The 18,046-nt window shown below is 37.4% G+C and overlaps 1 protein-coding gene and 1 pseudogene across 1 annotated transcript; both read right to left on the bottom strand.

Annotated features, from left to right (window-relative positions):
• Positions 1-4,970: 4,970 nt before the first annotated feature.
• LOC128048229 (taste receptor type 2 member 10-like) lies at positions 4,971-7,215 on the bottom strand (annotated as a pseudogene).
• Positions 7,216-16,372: 9,157 nt separating this feature from the next.
• On the bottom strand, positions 16,373-17,272 carry LOC128048460 (taste receptor type 2 member 10-like). Its single transcript, XM_052640858.1, has one exon. The coding sequence runs from the start codon at positions 17,270-17,272 to the stop codon at positions 16,373-16,375; it is 900 nt and encodes a 299-aa protein (XP_052496818.1).
• Positions 17,273-18,046: the final 774 nt, after the last annotated feature.

The following is an 18,046-nucleotide window of genomic DNA, read 5'->3' as shown; positions in this document are numbered from 1 at the left end:
TTTTCTTTGGGGTTGGAACGAAAACTGACCTTTTCCAGTCTTGTGGTCACTGCTGAGTTTTCCAAATTTGCTGGCATATTGACTGCAGTACTTTAACAGCATCATCTTTTAGGACTTGAAATAGCTCAGCTGGAATTTCTTCACCTCCACTAGCTTTGTTCGTAGTGATGCTTCTTAAGGCCCTTTCACTTTATATTCTTGGATGTCTGGCTTTAAGTGAGTGATCACCATTGTTGGTATCTGGATCATCTTTGCATGAAATGTTCCCTTGGCCTCTCTAATTTCCTTGGAGAGATCTCTAGTCTTTCCCATTCTATTGTTTTCCTCAATTTCTTTGCTTTAATCATTGGAGAAATGCTGATAAAATGAGAATATCACTTCACACCCATTAGGATGCTTATAATGAAAAATCTAGAAAATAACAAATGTTGCAGAGAATAGAAGAACTTTGAAACCTCATACCTTCATGTAAGAATGTAAAATGATACAGCCACTAGGCAAAACAGTTTGGTGGTTCCTGAAGAAGTTAAATATGTTGCTAATGAAGAGAGGGGTGAGGGAGAGATGGACTGAGAGTTTAGGGTCACTAGGTGCAAACTATTCCACATGGAATGGAGGGACAACAGTGTCCTACTGTATAGCGCAGGGAATCATATTCAATGTCCTGGGATAAACCATAATGGAAAACAATATAAAAAAGAACATGTATAATTGGTGACGCAGTAGTAAAGAACTGCTTGCCAATATAGGAGATGCAGGAAACACAGGTTTGATCTGTGGATCAGGAAGATCCCCTGGAGGAGGAAATGGCAACCCACTCCAGTATTCTTGCCTGGAGAATTCCATGGAATGAGGAGCTTGGTTGGGTACACAGTCCATGAAGTTGCAGCATCGGAAAAGACTGAACAACTGAGCACAGCACATAAGTGAGTCACTTCGCTGCTGAACAGAAGTTAACACAACACTGTAAATCAACTATATATATATATTTTGAAAGCTTCATATAGGAATTACCATGCTGCTGCTGCTAAGTTGCATCAGTTGTGTCCGACTCTGTGCGACCCTATAGACAGCAGCCCACCAGGCTCCACTCTCCCTGGGATTCTCCAGGCAAGAACACTGGAGTGGGTTGCCATTTCCTTCTCCAATGCTTGAAAGTGAAAAGTGAAAGTGAAGTCGCTCAGTCGTGTCCGACTCTTAGCAACCCCATGGATTGCAGCTTACCAGGCTCCTCAGTCCGTGGGGTTCTCCAGGCAAGAGTACTGGAGTGGGTTGCTATTGCCTTCTCCGAGGAATTACCACATGACCCAGTAATTCCACTTTCAGACATATTCTGAAAATAGAGACACAGATAGTTGTACGCCAATATGTGTTGCAGAATATTCACAATACCAAAGGTACTTTGGAATACCTTTGAAATTTTAGCCAGCCACAAAAAGGAATGAAGATCCAAAACATGCTATAACATGAAAACATTATGCTGAGTGAGAGAAGCCAGTCATAAAAGAACAAATTTTATATGATTTTACTTGTATGAAGTATCTAGAATAAATCAATTAATAAAGCCAGAAAGTAGATTAGAGGTTCCAGGAAGTTGGGAGATGGAGAATAGAGAGTTACAGCTGAGAGGGTACAGAGGTTTTGTTTGGGGTGACAGAGGTTTTGGAAATAGTGGTGATGGTTGTACAATATTGTAAATGTAACAATACCACACAGAATTATACACTTAAAATGTTAAAGTGGAAAATGTTACATTGTCTATATTTTACTACAATAAAAAGTTATTTTAAATAAATACATAAATGTAAAACTTTAGAACTGCACACCATAAAATCATGTGGCATGGGAAGGACTAGAAGTAGGCATAGCAAGCCAAATTTATTATTTTATTTGAAATAAAGAGAGTGATATTTTAAAATCAGTATATGAAAATTTTCTATCAGTAGTGAAGCACAAGCTGGAATCAAGATTGCAGGGAGAAATATCAATAACCTCAGATATGGAGATGACATCACCCTTATGGCAGAAGGGAAGAAGAACTAAAGAGCCTATTGATGAAAGTGAAAGAGGAGAGTGAAAAAGTTGGCTTAAAACTCAGCATTCAAAAAATGAAGATCATGACATCTAGTCCCATCACTTCGTGGCAAATAGATGGGAAAACAATGGAAACAGTGAGAGACTTTATTTTCTTGGGCTCCAAAATCACTGCAGATGGTGATTGCTGCTGCTGCTGACTGCAGCCATGAAATTAAAAGACACTTGCTCCTTAGAAGAAAAGCTATGACTAACCTAGACAGCACATTAAAAAGCAGAGACATTACCATGCAGACAAAGGTCCATCTAGCCAAAGGTATGGTTTTTCCAGGAGCCATGTATGAATATGAGAGTTGGACCATAAAGAAAATTGAGTACCAAAGAACTGATGCTTTTGAACTGTGGTGTTGGGGTTGCAAAGAGTTAGACATGACTGAGTGAATTGAACTGAACTGTGGATGTTGGAGAAAACTCTTCAGTGTCCCTTGGGATGCAGGGAGATCAAACAAGTCAAACCTAAAGGAAATCAGTCCTGAATATTCAGTGGAAGGACTGATGCTGAAGCTGAAACTCCAATACTTGGGCCACCTGATGCAAAGAGCTGACTCTTTGGAGAAGACCCTGATGCTGGGTGGGCAAGATGGAAGGCAGGAGGAGAAGTGGATGACGAATGATGAGATGGTTGGATGGCATCACCTACTCGATAGACATGAATTTGAGCAAGCTCCAGGTGTTGGTGGCGGACAGGGAAGCCTGGCATGCTGCAGTCCATGGGGTCACAAAGAGTTGGACACGACTGAGTTTCTGAACTGAACTGAGTAGAGAGCAAAGGAGGGGGAAATCTAGAAGAAAGCATGAGAAAAAGAAAAAGAGAAATGAGAAGATAGAAAATTAATATGAATTTAATTACAATAAGTGTAAAGATGTTTACTCGATCATAATTTTCAGATTCTAATATTAAAGCATTGAATATCAGAGATTTGTTTTCTACAGGACACAATAAAAGAAAAAATAGATACTGAAAACGAATAGATGGAAAATACATAATAAATATGAAGTGAAGTGAATACATATATAAATGTGAAGAATTAGAGATTTTTAACACGGAAAAAACATGTTAAAAACATGGAAAAAATAAAATTCAAGGTAAAAACCTGCATGAGTTAATAGCAGGTTTAACTCTTTAATTAAAGAGTTTAATAGCAATAATAATAATAATTTAAAGAGCATGGAAGCAAATATAACTATCAACATCGTTTCAAGTTAAATGCCGCTATAAATGAAAGAATTTAATCATTATGAATGTACATTTATAATCTATTTCAGATTGATTCATAATCAACATGAATATAGAGATACAATATCATTAACATGATTTGTCTAATGAAAGATGAATCTAATCTAGTAGATCAATTCATCTAATTCATCCAGTGATATTCTAATGAATATTATAAGCATGATATGATATCATAAGCAGCATCAAAATTCTTCCAAGTAAACATGACTATTCACAAAAATAGATCTTGTATTAGGCCAAATGAATCTTATCCTAGGCTAAATATCATGTAAATATACTGCTTACCCAAATTCAATAAATCAAAATATCAATATGAAAAATTGCCTTTAACATAGCTCATAAAGCTGAAAAATATTCTGTTAAATAATCTTTGAATTAAGAGGAAATTACAAAGGATATCTCAGGACTCTGTGCTGAACGACAATATATGAACCATTTGTCAATGCTGTGGAATGTACCTAAATCAACAGGCATAAAATAAATAGCTTTGAATTCATTTACAAAAAAAAAAGAAAAATTGAAATAAAACTAGGAAAGGACAACTAATCTTTATTTTTAAGAATATGGCAAATGTGTTATCTCAATTAAATTGAAACAGAAAAAAGAACTTGGCAAACCAGACATCTAGAGAAATCCCATCAGTCCAGAATACATAAAAATATGGGGAAACTAGTCTTCAGAATTATTTTAAGTTCATGACCCACCTGTCAGTGAAAGAAAAACCTTCAGATGCCAAAAAATGGTGGGAAAGTACACATTTTAAGAGGGGGGAAAAAAAAGTACTTAAAATAGAGCTTTGGAGCATTTGCAATCTGTTTTAAATTAGAGCTTAAGTTTTAAAGTATTGTGTATAATGGAGGATGAGGTAACTAGTTTTGGCCTCTACAAGACTAGAATCGAGATTGGGGCCTATCCATAAGCCAGGACCCTTGAAAAGAAATCTGTTAAAGGGCAAACAAGAAAATAATATATGCTCAGCAAAAGGTTAAAATTAGGGGACCTTATCTCTCAACCATGACACTGAATGAAAGGAGAATGTGGAGGCTGGTTCTGAGAATTTCTAATAATATACTTGTGTATGTATATATTTGGGATTATGTAGTAATAGGGCAGGTCAGGTGGTCTGGTATTCCCATCTCTTTCAGAATTTTCCACAGTTTATTGTCATCCACACAGTCAAAGGCTTTGGCATAGTCAATAATGCAGAAATAGATATTTTTCTGGAACTCTCTTGTTTTTTCCATGATCCAGCGGATGTTCGCAATTTGATCTCTGGTTCCTCTGACTTTTCTAAAACCAGCTTGAACATCTGGAAATTCACGGTACATGTATTGCTGAAGCCTGGCTTGGAGAATTTTGAGCATTACTTTACTAGTGTATGAGATGAGTGCAATTGTGCAGTAGTTTGAGCAGTCTTTGGCATTGGCTTTCTTTGGGATTGGAATGAAAACTGACCTTTTCCAGTCCTGTGGCCACTGCTGAGTTTTCCAAATGTGCTGGCATACTGAGTGCAGCACTTTCATGGCATCATCTTTCAGGATTTGAAATAGCTCAACTGGAATTCCATCACCCCCACTAGCTTTGTTCGTAGTGATGCTTTCTAAGGCCCACTTGACTTTACATTCCAGAATGTCTGGCTCTAGGTGCATGATATTTCTATGATAATGCTTATAAAATTCAAGATAAAAAGGATGATAAAAGATATCAAAACTTTCATTGCTTTGATATGTGCTTCTGTGCTGGGGTCTCTGAATCCTGTGGTATTCAATAGCATCCTCTGGTTGTGCCTCCAAACGGAAATGAGCAATAAGATACATGTAATCAGGCATAGTATGAAGATGGGAAGGGTTCCAAGACTGAGCAAAATCTGGTTTCTAAAGAATTCCCCTTTATGCACTTCAACTGATAAGATTACGCTTCTATTCTTTGCTCTAGTATCACTAATTATCTTCATAGTTAGTGGAAAAGTAACTAACCATGAAATAAGCAAGTATCCCATCAGAAGGAGAAGAACCCTTTTGATGTCACTCCTCAACCAGAGAAAAATGTGGTGGGAAAAATTGGCTATCTTCAGGAAATAGAAGATGCTGAGGCTAGTGGCAAAAAAAGACACTTGATGGACTCAGAATTATCCATGAGTAAGTAATACAGTGAATTAGGTAACCACAGGAATACATTTCCGGAGAAAAAAATCTTCACAAATCCATCTGTAGTTGTTAACCCTATCAGGCAAATTCTGGAAGTAGCTAAGCCCATGAGAATAAAGCTGATAGAAAACTTCTTGTTCTTCACACATTCAATGAAGTATGCAAGTCCAATAAATCCACCCCCTAAAACCCCCAGTACTGACTCACTAACTGCTACAAAAATGAGGAGGCCTTCTCAGTATATCTGCCAGTCCCTAATATTACGTCTGTTCCATCAATTTTAAATTACCTGCTGCTGAATGAGGGAGGCATATACTGCTGCTTGATGGGAGAATGATTTTCTTCTCTTTCATTAATAAAGAATTGCAAGTGCCCCCATTACTGCCTTGTGATGGAATCCAAAATAACTTCAGGGAGACCCCTCCAGTTATGTCTATAAAATTTAGCTAGTCTAGAGAATGTGTGTCCAGACTGAACACCTTCCTCAATTTGTTAAGATGCAAATAAAAGTTTCTGTTTCATGGATTCTACTTGTCCTCCTGAGACTATTTTGCATTTGTTACCCTGGATTGTACAATAGGAGTGGCAAGCATATGCCTACAGAAAACACAGAGAATAGAAAGAAAAATTGAACTTCACCTTTTTCAGTGTCAGCATTAACACTGTCATTTATTTTGTGTTAATAATAACAGTTTAGATATATAAAGCAAAAATAGTGTACAGAAGAGATGTTTGAAATTAGTATTCTTTTATCTCTATGAGGAAATAAAAGCTGCTTCTTTGAGAAGATCAATAAAAATGATTAACCTTTAGCCATGCTGAGAAAAAAAGGGGCCAGAAGTGAAACGGGGTATAACAACTGACCCCATGGACATTTAAAGGAATATTACAAACATTTCTGGGTCCACAAACTTGTTAAATTAGATGAACTCTGTCAATTCTTTGAAAAATAACAACTGAAAAAACTCACACAAGAAGAAATAGGTAATGCAAATAGGCCTAAATCTATTTTAATCAAAAAGCTAATCAATAAGCTTCCAAAACAGAAAACACCAGGCACAGGTGGAGTTACTGGTAAATTCTAACAAACATTTATGAAATATTGTACTAATTCTCTTTAGTCTCTTTCAAAAAACAGAAGCAGAGGGAATATTTTACACCTCAGTCTAAGGTCAGCCTTACCATAATACCAAAACCAGACAAAGACTGAAGCTAGAAGCTAAAACTACAGACCAGTATCACTCATGACAATAGATGTGAAAATTTCCAACCTCATATTAGCAGAAAAAATCCAACAATGTATACAAAATAATTGTATAGCACAAACAAGTGGGATTAAGCCTGAGTATGCAAACTGGTTCAATATTCGATAATCATTTAATGTAACTCATCATATCAACAAACAAACAAAAAAAATCACACAATATATCAAAAGCTGCTTAAATTCATTTGATAAAATCCAGCTTTCATTCATGATAAAAACTCTCAGTAAACTAATAATAGAGGAAAATATCAACCTGATGAAGACTATAACAAACCTAGAGCTGGAACTGTACTTAATGCTGAAATATTCAAAGTTTTTCTAACAATATCAGGTACAAGGCAAAGTTAACCTCTCTCACCACTCCTTTTCAGCATGTACTGGAAATTCTAGCTAATGCAATAGAAAAAAAGAGAAATAAGAGGTATACCGGTTGGGATGGAAGAAATGAAACTACCTTTTACTGTAGTTGACATGAACATCTATGTAGAAAATATAAAAGCGGTGATCAAAAAACTCCTGAAATTAATAAGTAATTATTATAGCAACATAGTAAGATATAAAGTTAAGAGAAAAAAGTCAATTGCTTTCTAATACACCAGCAATGAACACAAGGAATTTAAGATTAAAAACACTATATCATTTCCATAGCATCCAAAAATTGAAGTGCATAGGTATAAATATAACAAAATAAGTGCAAAACTTTTATGAGAAAAACTAAAACTCTGATAAATGAAAATAAAGAACTAAATAATTGTAACAATGATCCATGTTCATTGATAGGAAGACTCAGTATTTTCAAAATGCCAGTTCTTCTCCACTTGATCTATAGATTCAGTGCAATTCCAATCAAATTCACAGCATGTTATCTTGTTGATACTAACAAATTGATTTTAAAAAGGATACATTTGAATCAGTTCTAATGAGGTGGATGAAACTGGAGCCGATTATACAGAGTGAAGTAAAAACACCAATACAACATACTAACACATATATATGGAATTTAGAAAGATGGTAATGATAACCCTGTATGCGAGACAGCAAAAGAGACACAGATATAAAGAACAGACTTTTGGACTCTGTGGGAGAGGGAGAGGGTGGGATAATTTGGGAGAATAGCATTGAAGCATGTATACTATCATGTAAGAAATGAATCGCTAGTCTAGGTTCGATACAGGATACAGGATGCTTGGGGCTGGTGCACTGGGATGATCCAGAGAGATGATATGGGGAGGGTGGTGGGAGGGGGGTTCAGGGTTGGGAACTCATGTACACCTGTGGTGGATTCATGTCAATGTATGGCAAAACCAATACAGTATTGTAAAGTAAAAAACTAAAATTAAAAAAAAATCCCATTCCACAAAAAAAATAAATAAATAAAGTTCATTCAATTCAATTCAATTCAGCCGCTCAGTTGTGTTGGACTCTTTGTGACCCCATGAATCGCAGCATGCAAGGCCTCCCTGTCCATCACCAACTCCTGGAGTTCACTCAGACTCATGTCCATAGAGTCAGTGATGCCATCCAGCTATCTCATGCTCTGTCGTCCCCTTCTCCTCCTGCCCCCAATCCTTCCCAGCATCAGAGTCTTTTCCAATGAGTCAACTCTTCTCATGAGGTGGCCAGAGGACTTGAGTTTCACCTTTAGCATCATTCCTTCCAAAGAACATCCAGGACTGATCTCCTTTAGGATGGACTGGTTGGATCTCCTTGCAGTCCAGGGGACTCCCAAGAGTCTTCTCCAATACCACAGTTAAAAAGCATCAATTCTTCAGCACTCAGCTTTCTTCACAGTCCAACTCTCACATCCATACATGACCACTGGAAAAACCATAGTCTTGACTAGATGGACCTCTGTTGACAAAGTAGTGTCTCTGCCTTTTAATATGCTATCTAGGTTGGTCATAATTTTCCTTCCAAGGAGTAAGCGTCTTTTAATTTCATGGCTGCAATCGCCATCTGCAGTGATTTTGGAGCCCATAAAAATAAAGTCTGACACTCTTTCCCCATCTATTTGCCATGAAGTGATGGGACCAGATGCCATGATCTTTGTTTTCTGAATGTTCAGCTTTAAGCCAATTTTTTCACTCTCCTCTTTCACTTTCATCAAGAGACTTTTTAGTTCCTCTTCACTTTCTGCCATAAGGGTGGTGTCATCTGCATATCTGAAGTTATTGATATTTCTCCAGGCAATGTTGATTCCAGCTTGTGCTTCCTCGAGCCCAGTGTTTCTCATGATGTACTCTGCACATAAGTTAAATAAGCAGGGTGACAATATACAGCCTTGACAGACTCCTTTTCCTATTTGGAACCACTCTGTTGTTCCATGTCCAGTTCTAACTGTTGCTTCCTGATCTACATACGGATTTCTCAGGAGGCAGGTCAGGTGTTCTAGTATTCCCATCTCTTTCAGAATTTTCCACAGTTTATTGTGATCCACACAGTCAAAGGCTTTGGCATAGTCAATAAAGCAGAAATAGATGTTTTTCTGGAACTCTCTTGCTTTTTCCATGATCCAGCAGATGTTGGCAATTTGATCTCTGGTTCCTCTGCCCTTTCTAAAACCAGCTTGAACATCTGGAATTTCACGGTTCACATATTGCTGAAGCCTGGCTTGGAGAATTTTGAGCATTACTTTACTAGCATGTGAGATGAGTGCAATTATGTGGTAGTTTGCGCATTCTTTGGCATTGCCTTTCTTTGGGACTGAAATGAAAACTGACCTTTTCCAGTCCTGTGGCCACAGCTGAGTTTTCCAAATTTGCTGGCATATTGAGTGCAGCACTTTCACAGCATCATCTTTCAGGATGTGAAATAGTTCAACTGGAATTCCATCACTGCCACTAGCTTTGTTTGTAGTGATGATTTAAAGTTCATATGAAATGTCAAAAGACTCAAAATAGCAACCACAATATTGGGGGAGAAGAATAAAGTCAGAGTATTGACACTTGCTGAGGTCAAGACTTAAACAAGACAATGTGATATTAGCTAAAAACAGACATCTAAATGGAACAGAATAGAGAGCCCATAAATAGACCCACACAAGTATATATATCAATTGTCCTTTAACAAAAGAGCAAAAGCAATACAATGGAACAGTCTTTACAACAAGCAGTGCTAGAACAATCAGACATCCACATGCAAAAAGTAAAATTAGGCACATACCTTATATTATTTACAAATATTAATTTAAAGCACATCATAGACCAACATATAACCAAAAAGCTACAAAATTCATAGTAGATAACATAGTAGAAAATCTAGTTGATCTTGGGAATGACAATCACTTTTTGGATAAAAACACCACAGGCAAAATCTATAAAAGAATTAATTGATAATCTAGACTTCATTAAAATAAAAAATTTCTGCTTTGAGAAAGACACTGTCAAGGGAAGGAAAAGACAAGCCAGAGATAGGGAGAAAATACTTGCAAAAGACATATCTAATAAAAGAAAATCTTCCAGAATATATAAAGAAATCATAATGCTAAACACAAAGTAGATAAGAAACCTGCTTAAGAAGTGGGCAAAAATTTAAACATACACTCCACAGAAGCAGAAAGACAGGGGCCAAGTTATATTCTTCTGACATCAGGTCCCCAATCCAAGTGCAGAATAAGGCCCTGGATGATTATGATACCCTGGAATGAAGTAGCTATTATTCTTGGTTTAAATAAGATTTCTGTCTCCAGCAGTGTGTGAGTAAGAAAACAGATTCATTTGCCATTGGCAATTATATTGTAACTTCCAAGAAAGGAGCTCTAGGGAAGACCTTCAAGGTCAACACAATACAGAAGTAAATAACCTGAGTCCTTGGTGATAGACTGGAACACTCTCTCCTTCAGATGCCTAGGTAGATAATTTCCTTATAGTTAACACTAGTTTGAGATAAGAATTTTTATAGTCAAAAGCTTCCTAATTAATATATTTCCCCCAAATATTGCTAATATGTACATATTTCCAGGTACCAGTTCATGCTGAATGTAATAAAGCATGACGTTTCCTAAGCCTTAGGAATATTAACAGTTAATGAGTAATTCTTTTTATCTGTGGAAACTTCATTCAGTATATAAAATTAATATAAATGAGAACATATATTTTGCAATCATCTAGAATTATTGATTAAACTAACCTCATCCAACAGAGAGCATAAGTAAGAAAAAGTTCTATACATTGTTTAAAAAGTCCTTAGATTTTCTCTATCTTCTTTTCAAAGAAAGCTCCTTTTCAGTGTTACCACCAAAACTAAGATGCAAATGTCACATATTTAGCATAAATAGGATTTCCATTTTACCAGGAACAGAAATTTCGTGCAAAGTAGACAGCATTTTCATGGTAACCAAATCTCAGCCTTTAAAAATCTACTTTGGAAGGAAAATTTCCAAGCTGACTAGGATCTTATATCTAAAGCATACAAGAGTAGACAGTCTTGTCTCTCTAGGGATATTTTCTTCTATGGCCTATCCTGGCCTCACTGATGTTCCAAGTTGACAACATTCTCAGGTCACATCTGAGTAGATTAGAATTTTGGAAGCTGGAAGCAAACTTCAAGTAGGAAACTACTGGCCCCATTCGCTCCTTCCTTATAAACCTCCAACTTTTATTAGGGTGACAGAGTAGGTTGAATTGTGTTTCACGCCAAAAGGTATAACCAAGAGCTAACTCCTGGTCTCTGTAAATGTGTTCTTATTTGGAAAAGGGGTCTATGCAAATGTAGGATTCGAGTGGAATCTAAATATTATGACTGGTTGTCCTTAGGAGAGAGAGGAAGAATCAACATACAGAAAGAAGGCCATGAGCAGCAGGAGGCAGGGATAGGGGTTACTACTTCTACCATTAAATGACTATCAGGGGGTACCAGAAGATGGAAGAGCCAAGAAAGAATTCTGTAGAGTCTTCAGAGAGAGTGTATTCCTACTGATCCCTTCATTTCAGACTTCTAGACTCCAGAACTGTGAGGAATAAATTTCTGTTTTTTGAAGGCAACAAATTTGTGATAATTTCTTACAGCAGTCCTGGAAAACTAATACAGATGTTTCTATTATTGAAAAAATAATTAACAAACACTTTTTAGTTAAAACAATGAAATTTTACATGAAAAGATTCATGAATTTTTACTAACTGCATACATTCCTATAACACACCCCAGACCAAGAAACAGACATAATCAACTCCCCAGAAGACAACCTCAAGCTACTCCTAGTTACAACCTCACAGTCTCCCAGTTTTTTGTACTTATATGTACAAACTCATAGAGAACATAAATTTAGTTTCTTTCATTCACATCCAGTTTGCAAGATTCATCTATATGTTTATATATAATTGTAGCTCATTTATTTTCACTGCTATACTGTGCAGCCATGGAAGCCTGTCTTCTGGCAGTAGGGTGAATAAGCTGTGCATTATTCAGTTTTTTATTTCTCTTGCATAATCTTAAATGTCCCCTTCTTCTTTTTTCTTTAGCCACTCAGCTTCTCTAGGGCATTTTTCCATTCTTTGTTTCTCTCCTCTTTCAAAAGCAATCCTCATGAGACTGACATCTCAAACTCTGTTCATTTTCACCTTTCTTCCTTCCTTGCTGTGATCTGCTGGGATTCTTGTTCAATATTTTCACATTTAGCATGACTATTTTTTCTTCATAAAATAATTTTAGTCAAGTCTTAAATCCTCATTCCATAATTAAGTTTCCATAAAATTTTTCCAGGAAGCTCTCATGCTAGTGTCAGGACCACCATGAATCTCCATAAGGGGATAGAGCAGAGTTGATTCTCTTCATTGCTTACTGATACATTTCCTTAAATATTCTTTGTAATAAACCAGTTATCTACTGAGTACACACACCTTCTGAGTTTTGTGAGCCAATCTAGCAAATTAATCTAATTCAAGCAGGAGTTTGTTGAAATCTCCAATTTATAGCCAATAAGTCAAAAGCACATGTAACAACCTGAGCTTACAACTGGCATCTGAAGTGGGGGTAGTTTTGTGGGACTGAGCCCTTAACCTATGGAATCTGATGCCATCTTCAGGTAGGTAAGGTCAGAGTTGAGATAATTGCTTGGTGAGGTTGGGAAGACTCCCATACATCAGAATTGGGTGTCAGAATCAATAAATATACATCTACAAGATTACTCATAGTACTATTGTTTGTAGCTGCAAGATATCAGAAACGAATATATACACAAAACCTGTAGGATCAACTCTGGTACATTCAGACAATGGAGTACTAAAAAGATGTGAAAAAGTATGAGAAATAATTTGACAATTGGATGCAGTGACTTCTTACATGTGATAAAAGCATTGTGCAAACTATCCTTTCTATAAGGAATATGGAAAAAATTAATATGCACATGCTTGTTTATTTTTTCAAAAATAAAATTAGGAGGAAAAATGCAGAAATGAATGAGATTGATAATTTATAGGGAAATATTCAAAATGAGATGGAAGTTATGGGAGTGAAGGATATATTCTCATTATGCTTTTTGTGTAATTTTGACATTTGAAATGATGATAATATTTTACATTAAACATATAAAATAAAGGCTGGGGAAAAAACCTAAAACAGACTCATTAAGAAACAAATCTCATTTTTTGAAATGAATATAAATGCTAAAGGGAAAGAAAGAGAACTTACCAAAGTAACTTTGGAACACAGTAGTATTTTGAATTTGTGCCCTGATACAGTCACATATTAAAAAGCATATTAAAAAGCAGAGACATTACTTTGCCAGCAAAGGTCCATCTAGTCAAAGCTATGGTTTTTCCAGTAGTCATGTATGTCTGTGACAGTTGGACTATAAAGAAAGCTGAGTGCCAAATAACTGATGCTTTTGAACTGTGGTCTTGGAGAAGACTCTTTTTTTCTTTTTGGAGAAGACCCTTGAGAGTCCCTTGGACTGCAAGCAGATCCAACCAGTCAATTCTAAAGGAAATAGGTCTTGAATATTCATTGGAAGGACTGATGCTGAAGCTGAAACTGAAACTCCAATTCTTTGTCAAACTGATGCGAAGAAATGACTCATTGGAAAAGACCCTGATTGAGGGATCTTTTGATTTGAGGGCGGGAGAAGGGGATGACAGAGGATGAGATGGTTAGATGGCATCATTGACTCAATGGACATGAGTTTGAGCAAGCTCTGGGAGTTGGTGATGGAGTGGGAAGCCTGGCTTCCTGCAGTCCATGGGGTCACAAAGAGTTGGACACAACTGAGCGGCTGAACTGAACTGAAAGAAAAGAAAGAAAATGAAGTCACTCAGTCATGTCCAACTCTTTGTTATTCCATGGACTGTAGCCTACCAGGTTCCTCTGTCCATGGGATTTTCCAGGCGAGAATACTTGAGGGGTTGCCTTTCCCTTCTCCAGGGGATCTTCCCCTCTCCTGCATTGCAGGCAAGACGCCTTACTGTCTGAGCCACCAGGGAAGCTGAACTGAACTGATAGTCATATATGAGCTGCAATAAAGTACTTGGCTGTAGTTAATAGTGTCTTCTTCCTCCCTCCCTTACTTCCTTTCCTCCCCGCCTTCTCTCTTCTTCTTTCCTTTCTCCCTTCATTCCTTCTTTCTTTTTTCATTCTTTCTTTCCCTCTCTCTCTCTTCCTTTCTTCTCCTTTTCTCTTCCTTCTAGAAGTGGTATGAGTTAACAAGTCTGAAACTAACTTCAGTGTATATTAGAAAGAAGAAAGTGAAAGTAGCTCAGTTGTGTCCAACTCTTTGCGACTTCATGGACTATAGCCTGCCAGGCTCCTCCATCCATGGGAATTTCCAGGCAAGAATACTAGAGTGGCTTGCCATTTCCTTCTCCAGGGGATTTTCCTGACCCAGGAATTAAATCCAGGTTTCCTGTATTGCAGGCAGACTCTATTGCCTGAGACACCAGGGAAATACTCAGTGAATATTCAGTTCAGCTCAGTCCAGTCGCTCAGTCATGTCTGGCCCTTTGCGACGCCATGGACTGCAGCACGACAGCCTTCTCTGTCCATCACCAACTCTCGGAGAATACTCAAACTCATGTCCATCAAGTCAGTGATGCCATCCAACCATCTCATTCTCTGTCGTCCCCTTCTCCTTCCACCTTTAATCTTTCTGAGCATCAGGGTCTTTCCCAATGAATCAGTTCTTTACATCAGGTGGCCAAAATATTGGAGTTTCAGCTTCAGCATCAGTTCTTCCAGTGAATATTCAGGACTGATTTCCTTTAAGATTGACTTGTTGGATATCCTTGAAGTCCAAGGGACTCTCAAGATTCTTCTCCAACTCCACTGTTCTTAAGCATCAATTTTTTGGTGCTCAGCTTTCTTTTTGGTCCAGCTCTCACAGCCATACATGACTACTGGAAAAACCATAGCTTTGACTAGATGGACGTTCGTTGGCAAAGTAATGTCTCTGCTTTTAATATGCTGTCTAGGTTGATCATAGCTTTTCTTCCAAGGAGCAAGCGTCTTTTAATTTCATGGCTGCAGTCACCATCTGCAGTGATTTTGGAGCCCCCCAAAATAAAGTCTCTCAATACTGGATTGGGTAGTCTTTCCCTTCTCCAGGGGAGCTTCCCAACCCAGGTATCAAACCCAGGTCTCCCACACTACAGGTGGATTCTTTACTAGCTGAGCCAAAAGGGAAGCCCTAGAATACTGGAGTGGGTAGCCTTTCCCTTCTCCAGGGGATCTTTCCAACTCAGGGATTGAACCCAAGTCTCCCACATTGCAGGTGGATTCTTTACCAAATGAGCTACCAGGAAAGCCCTCAGTGTATATTAGGACTGAATAAATGACTATATAAACTGAACAAAGCAAGATCCATGTTTTTCATGGTTAAAGAGAGGATTTGCAACATGGCAAAAAGGAAGACTGTAGTTTTGAATTGCAATTAGAGACATAAACATAGACACATCATACATTACAAATAGAGAGATACATAGAGGCAGAGAGGGAAAGAGGTAAGCAGGTGGGTGTAATGTTTATATCCAACCAAATCTTGGTTTCCAAATACCCTTTTTCCCTCAAATAAATGAAGATTTCTTGGATAAATAGTGAACCCAAGGCTGGATGAGGAAAACATAAAGCAAGTCTGAAAAGTTTTGGTTTGTGAGAACGTAAGGAAACATGAAGCAGGGGGCCACGTCGAAAGGACACAGGAGGAAATTTGAACTTCTTACTTGACAAATCTAGAAAAATGTAGGCATTGAAATAAATAAGAGAAATAATACAATAATAATATTTCTTTGTGTGTGTGTGTGTGTGTGTGTGTGAAGAACTATCAATGCTTCAGGGAATTCAATTAAAATACAAAGATAAATTTTGTTTAGAGGCTTAGCCACCAATGACATCTTTATAGTCAATAGTCTCCAAGCTATTTTTGGCCTAGGGTTGGGGTGGGAGAAACCACTGCAAGGGAAGGAAAGTACCTGAGCCACTCAATTTGTGTATGGGATTAAAATCTCATTGAAAAGTGACATTACCTGAGACATAGTCAAAATCTTTTTGTAAAATTTTAGTTGTGTTCAATAACACAGTTTAAAACACTGCGAGAAAGCAGTGTAAGAGAAACAGAGCTTGAGTAATTTCATTACTAGGCTACCTTTTTGTGGTATCCATTTCTCCCCAAGCCTGTCATGGAGTTCTAAGAAGTTTTTCTTTCTCCTAGCACTTTAATAGCTTCAGTACCCTCAAAGAGGCTTGCTTAAGCTTGCTGTTTCCAAGAATTAGGATAAATGAGTGTCCACAGGGATAGAGGATAGTGGTTGTCATACCAAAAATATACAGCAGTTTGTTTTTAGGCATAGTATCAATTGATATTTGTATCGCAGTGCCTACAAAATACAGGATAAAGAGGATGATAAAAGACACCAAGATCTTCATTGCTTTGATATGTGCTTCTGTACTGGGGTCTCTGAATCCTGTGGCATTCAATTGCATCCTCCTGTTGTGCTTCCAAAGGGAAGTGATTAATAAGAAACATGTAATCAGGCACAGTATAAAGACAAGAAGTGTTCCAATACTGAACAAAATCTGATTTATAAAGTATTCACTTTTCTGCATGGCGATCAACCCGGTTGTGTTTCTGTTCTTCATAATACTATTAATAAAAGGCATTGTAATGTTTGGAAAAGTAAATAACCATGAAATGGGCAAACATCCCATTAGAAGAAGAAGGATCTTATTGATGTGACCATTCAGCCAGAGAAAAATGCAGTGGGAAAAGTTGGCTATCTTCAGGAAGTAGAAGATGCTGAGGCTGGTGGCAAACCAGACACTTGATTGATTCATAATTATCCATAAGTAAGCTATACATTGACTTAGATCACCAGACAAATACATATCTAGAGAAAACAATCTCACATATGCATCTGTAGTTATTATCCATATCAGGCAAAATCTGGAAGAGGCTAAGCCAGTGAGAATAAGGCTGAGTGTAGAGATCTTCTTATTTTTCACACAGTTAGTGCAGTTTACTAGTCCAATAAACCCATTCCCTAAAACCCCCAATACTGACTCACTAACTGCTACAAAAAGGAGGAGGCCTTCTACTATACTCAGCATGTCTGCCAATCCTTAATCATGTTCCTGTTTCATTAATTTTCAATTACCTGCTGCAGAAAAAGGCAGATATTGCTGCTTTGTGGTAGAATGATTTTCTTCTCTTTTGTTTCATAAAGACTTAAAAGCACACCAATTTTTGCCTTGACATGGAATCCAAAACAGCTTGACAGAGATGCCTCCAGTTATGTCTATAAAATTTAGCTAGTCAATGTATGTCCTGACCTAATGCCTACCCACAATTTGTTAAGATGCAAATAAATGTTTCTGTTTCCTGAAATCTACTTGTCCTCCTGAGACTATTTTGCATAGTTACTGTGGATGGTACAGTAGGAGTGCCAAACACATACCTACAGAAAACAGCAGAATAGATCATTGGAATTTATCATTTTTAGTGTCACTTTTGTTGCCATTTATATTGTGTTAATAATGACAGTTTAGATATATAGAGCAAAAACAGTGTGTAGATGAGATGGATGAATTTAGCCATTGTAGAACAAGTTGCTTCTTTGAAAACATCAATAAAGTTGATTAGCATGACCAAATGTCATGCTAACTAACAGGCTTTCCAGGTGGCTTAGTGATAAAAAATGTGCCTAGCAATGCAGGAGACTCAGAAGGCATGGGCTTGACCCCTGGGTTGTGAAGATCCCTGGGTTGTGAAGAAGGAAATGGATGCCCACTCCAGTATTCTTGCCTGGAGAAATCCATGGACGGCTGACCCTGGAGGGTTACAGTCCACGGGGACACAAAGAATCAGACTTAACAACTGAACAC

The sequence above is a fragment of the Budorcas taxicolor genome, chromosome 5 (genome assembly GCF_023091745.1).
Source record: "Budorcas taxicolor isolate Tak-1 chromosome 5, Takin1.1, whole genome shotgun sequence".
In the NCBI taxonomy this organism is placed as follows: domain Eukaryota; kingdom Metazoa; phylum Chordata; class Mammalia; order Artiodactyla; family Bovidae; genus Budorcas; species Budorcas taxicolor.
The sequence above is the reverse complement of the archived record's forward strand: the minus strand, read 5'-3'. Positions and strand labels throughout refer to the sequence as shown.

Excerpts from the sequence above, each read along its gene's own strand:
- LOC128048460 (XM_052640858.1), bottom strand. The coding sequence starts at position 17,272 with ATGCTGAGTATAGTAGAAGGCCTCCTCCTTTTTGTAGCAGTTAGTGAG.